A 3956-nucleotide genomic window follows, 5' to 3' on the forward strand; every position below is an offset into this window, starting at 1 on the left:
TGGCGGAGTGTTTCGCGTGGATGCAACGATGCGACGAGTGCGTCGAGAGCTTGGAGGAGCTCTGCCGCACCAAGCGTCCGCGTCTTGCCGTCGGGCACAGACAATCCGCGGTGGCGAGGATCGCGCGACTCGCGGATGCGAGGACGTAGTTGGAACGACGGTTCGTGCACGTGGGTAGTGGTGGTGGTGGTGATCGCGATAGATCTCTAGCGTGGCGGGAGATCGACGCCGCGTTCGAGAGGCGCGTTCTAACAGGTGCGGTGATAAACTTTGAACACATAGAACCGCGACAGTTTTTGGAAGACGCCGGTAGTGTGGTGCTCGAGCGTATGCGGAGCGCTATAGAGAGACACGATAGCGTGAAAGTGAACACCGCGTTCAACGGTGAGTTCATTGCGGGCGATAAACGCACCTTGATGGGTATAAACAGTAAAAACTGCGAATTGTATCCAGCGTCGAATGTGCGCGAGTGGTACGTGTCGCGCGTTATCGAGCCTACGTTGGCGTCGCTCGAAGAGCACCAGGAGCGTGACAGCGGGTGGGCGCTCGCGAATCCTGAACTTGACGATGAACGTGAACAAACTTAATCCTATGCACGCGGGATGCTACGTCGAAGTGCCGAAGAAAATTAAGGACAAGCACGCGCTGGTTAACGTAAGTTCGAACGACAATGCGTGTTTCGCGTGGTCGGTAGTAGCCGCTCTGTACCCCGCAGAAAATCATGTGTATCGGGCATCGTTGTATCCGCATTACTCTACAGTGCTCAACTTCGCGGATGTCAAATTTCCAGTGAAATTAAAAGACATTTCGAAATTCGAACGCTCGAACAATGTGTCGGTCAACGTCTACGGTATCGAGGACGGAAACATCCTACCTCTTCGGCTCACCGATGACAAGAAAGAGAGGCACGTCAATCTCCTGTACGTGCAAGACGGCGACAAAGGACATTTCGTGACGATCAAGCATCTATCCCGACTCGTAGGATCGCAACTCTCCAAAAAGAAGAATAAGAAATTCTTTTGTGATCGGTAAGTATAATAAATAAAAAATTAAATATTAAGAAAAAAATTTTTTTTACTAATGTATGTTTTTTTTTTCAGTTGCCTCCATTATTTTTTCTCCAACGAAAAATTGGAGATCCACAGCGAGGACTGCGGTAAATTAAACAAGTGCGCTATCTGCCTACCTAGCGAGTAGAAAAAGTGGTTGGAGTTCCACAACTACGGCATGAAGGAGCGGGCGCCGTTTGTAGTGTACGCCGACCTGGAGTGCGTCTTGCGAAAGACGGAAGACGCCGCAACACCGACATCGTCGTACGCGTACCAGCAGCACGAAGTATTTAGTACAGGGTACTACGTGCGGTGCTCGTATGACGACACGTTATCGGCGTATCGGTTTCGTCGCGATAACGACTGCGTCAGCTGGTTCGCGCGCCAGCTCGAGGACTTGGCGCACCGCGCGAAAGCTATAATAACCGCTAACCAGCCTATGGATTTCACGCGAGACGACTGGCAGAAATTCAACAGTGCAACGCACTGTCACATCTGTGAGAGGCCGTTCGCGCCGGGCGACGAGCGGGCACGCGACCACTGCCACCTCACCGGGCGATACCGCGGCCCAGCGCATAAAGGATGCAACGTAAATTATAAGGACTCTCTCTACATACCGATTGTATTTCACAACCTATCGGGATACGACGCGCACTTCGTTATAAAAGAAATCGCTACAAAATTCAAGGGGCAAGTAGATCTACTTCCTCTGACTAAAGAAAAATACATTTCGTTCACTAAATATGTTGACAGCACTAAAGAAAAAGATGAAAATAATATTAAGAAAAATGGTATTAAATTGCGATTCATTGATTCTTATAAATTTTTGAGTTCGAGTCTAGATAAATTAGCGTTTTATCTCGATAAGGATAAATTAAAAATTGTGAGATCCGAATTTTCGAGTCTGTCGGACGAAGATTTCAATCTGCTTATTCGTAAAGGAGTATTTCCTTACGAGTACGTAGATTGCGTCGAAAAACTGAATGATACACGCTTACCGCCGCGGAAATCGTTTCACAGCTCGCTGACGGGTGATACAGTGTCCGAGAGCGATTACGCGCACGCCGTGAACGTATGGAAGCGGTTCTCCGTGCGAACCCTCGGCGAGTACAGCGATCTGTACTTGAAAACCGACGTATTGTTATTGACCGACGTTTTCGAAAATTTTCGCGAAAGTTGCGTCGCGAGTTACGGTCTCGATCCCGCGCATTACTACACATTGCCCGGTTTCACGTGGGACGCTATGCTGAAACACACGCGCGTGAAATTCGAGTTGCTCACCGATATAGATATGGTGATGTTTATCGAGCGCGGTATGCGCGGTGGCCTAAGTCAATTTTCCGGCAGATACGCAAAGGCCAATAACAAGTACATGCAGTCGTACGACTCGTCGGAACCGTCGTCGTATTTAATGTACTACGACGTTAACAACCTGTACGGATGGGCGATGTGCCAACCGCTGCCATACGCAGATTTTCGATGGGTCAAAGACGCCGCGAACTTCGACGCGAACGCGATCGCTCCGGATTCGCCCACCTGGTACATTCTCGAGGTAGATCTCGAGTATCCACAACATCTTCACGACGCGCACGCTGACCTACCGTTCTGCCCGACGCGCGATAAGCCGCTCGGCAAGCGCGAGAATAAACTGCTCGCGTCTCTGTACTATAAACAGCGTTACGTCATTCATTACCGTAACCTTCAGCAATGCATACATCACGGCCTTCGCGTAACGAAGATCCATCGCGTGTTACGATTCGCTCAATCAGCCTGGCTCCGTGATTACATCGAATTGAACACGCAATTCAGAACGCGCGCGAAAAACGATTTTGAAAAAAATTTATACAAATTGATGAACAACGCGGTATTCGGCAAAACGATGGAGAACGTGCGCGATCGCGTCGACGTTAAATTAGTCACTACATGGGACGGGCGGTACGGCGCGGAGACATTGATCGCGAAACCGAATTTCCACAGCCGCAGCGTCTTTGCGGAAAATTTAATCGCCGTTGAATTGCGCAAACTCGAGGTGAAGTTCAACAAGCCGATTTACGTAGGTATGTGTATAGTCGACATATCAAAAGTCTGCTTGTACGAATTCCACCACGAGTACATGGTACCTATGTTTAAGGAAAAATGTAAAATTATGTACACCGACACGGACAGTCTCATATATCGCGTCGAATGCGACGACGTGTACGCGGCGATGAAACGCGATATCGCTAGATTCGATACGAGCGACTATCAGGCGGACAACGCGTACGGTATGCCTCTCGCGAACAAGAAGGTGCCCGGTCTTATGAAGGACGAAAACAACGGCGCGATAATGACCGAGTTCGTTGGACTCAGAGCGAAGATGTACGCGTTGCGCGTGGACGGAAAGAGAGACACGAAGAAGGCAAAGGGTGTAAAGAGCAGCGTCGTAGCGCGAACGATAACATTCGACGATTACACCCGGTGCTTGAACCAAGAGATGGAAATGACGCGTAGACAGTCGTGTATACGATCGAAGTTACACCAAGTGTACACGGTGTCGGAATCGATACCGTAGACGTTGATCGAGTTATCGTTGAGCGTACCCGGTCAATTAATCGAAAACAATTGATCGAAAACAATTGATCGAAAATAATTGATCGAAAATTAATTGATCGAACAGACAATTGATCGAAAGGACAATTCATCAAAAGAAAATTGGTCGAAAAGATAATTGGTCGAAAGTATAATTTATCGAAAGGATAATTGATCGAACGGACAATTGATCGAATGGACAATTGATCGAAAGAACCACTGATTGAAATGACAACTAATCAAAAGAACAAATTTACTACTTGGAAAGAAATATATATTGTTACATCCCACTAAAAATCCCTCTTTCTTCATTATTATAAATATATGATTCACACATTT

The 3956-nt window shown here is 47.8% G+C and overlaps 1 protein-coding gene across 1 annotated transcript; it reads left to right on the top strand.

Moving 5' to 3' along the window:
• The first annotated feature begins 1227 nt into the window (after positions 1 to 1227).
• Positions 1228 to 3600, top strand: LOC108782741 (uncharacterized). Its single transcript, XM_018551097.1, has one exon. It carries the CDS (start codon positions 1228 to 1230, stop codon positions 3598 to 3600), a length of 2373 nt encoding a protein of 790 aa, XP_018406599.1.
• The last annotated feature ends 356 nt before the right edge of the window (positions 3601 to 3956 follow it).

This window comes from Cyphomyrmex costatus, unplaced genomic scaffold (genome assembly GCF_001594065.2).
Source record: "Cyphomyrmex costatus isolate MS0001 unplaced genomic scaffold, Ccosl1.0 scaffold1338, whole genome shotgun sequence".
Lineage (NCBI taxonomy): Eukaryota > Metazoa > Arthropoda > Insecta > Hymenoptera > Formicidae > Cyphomyrmex > Cyphomyrmex costatus.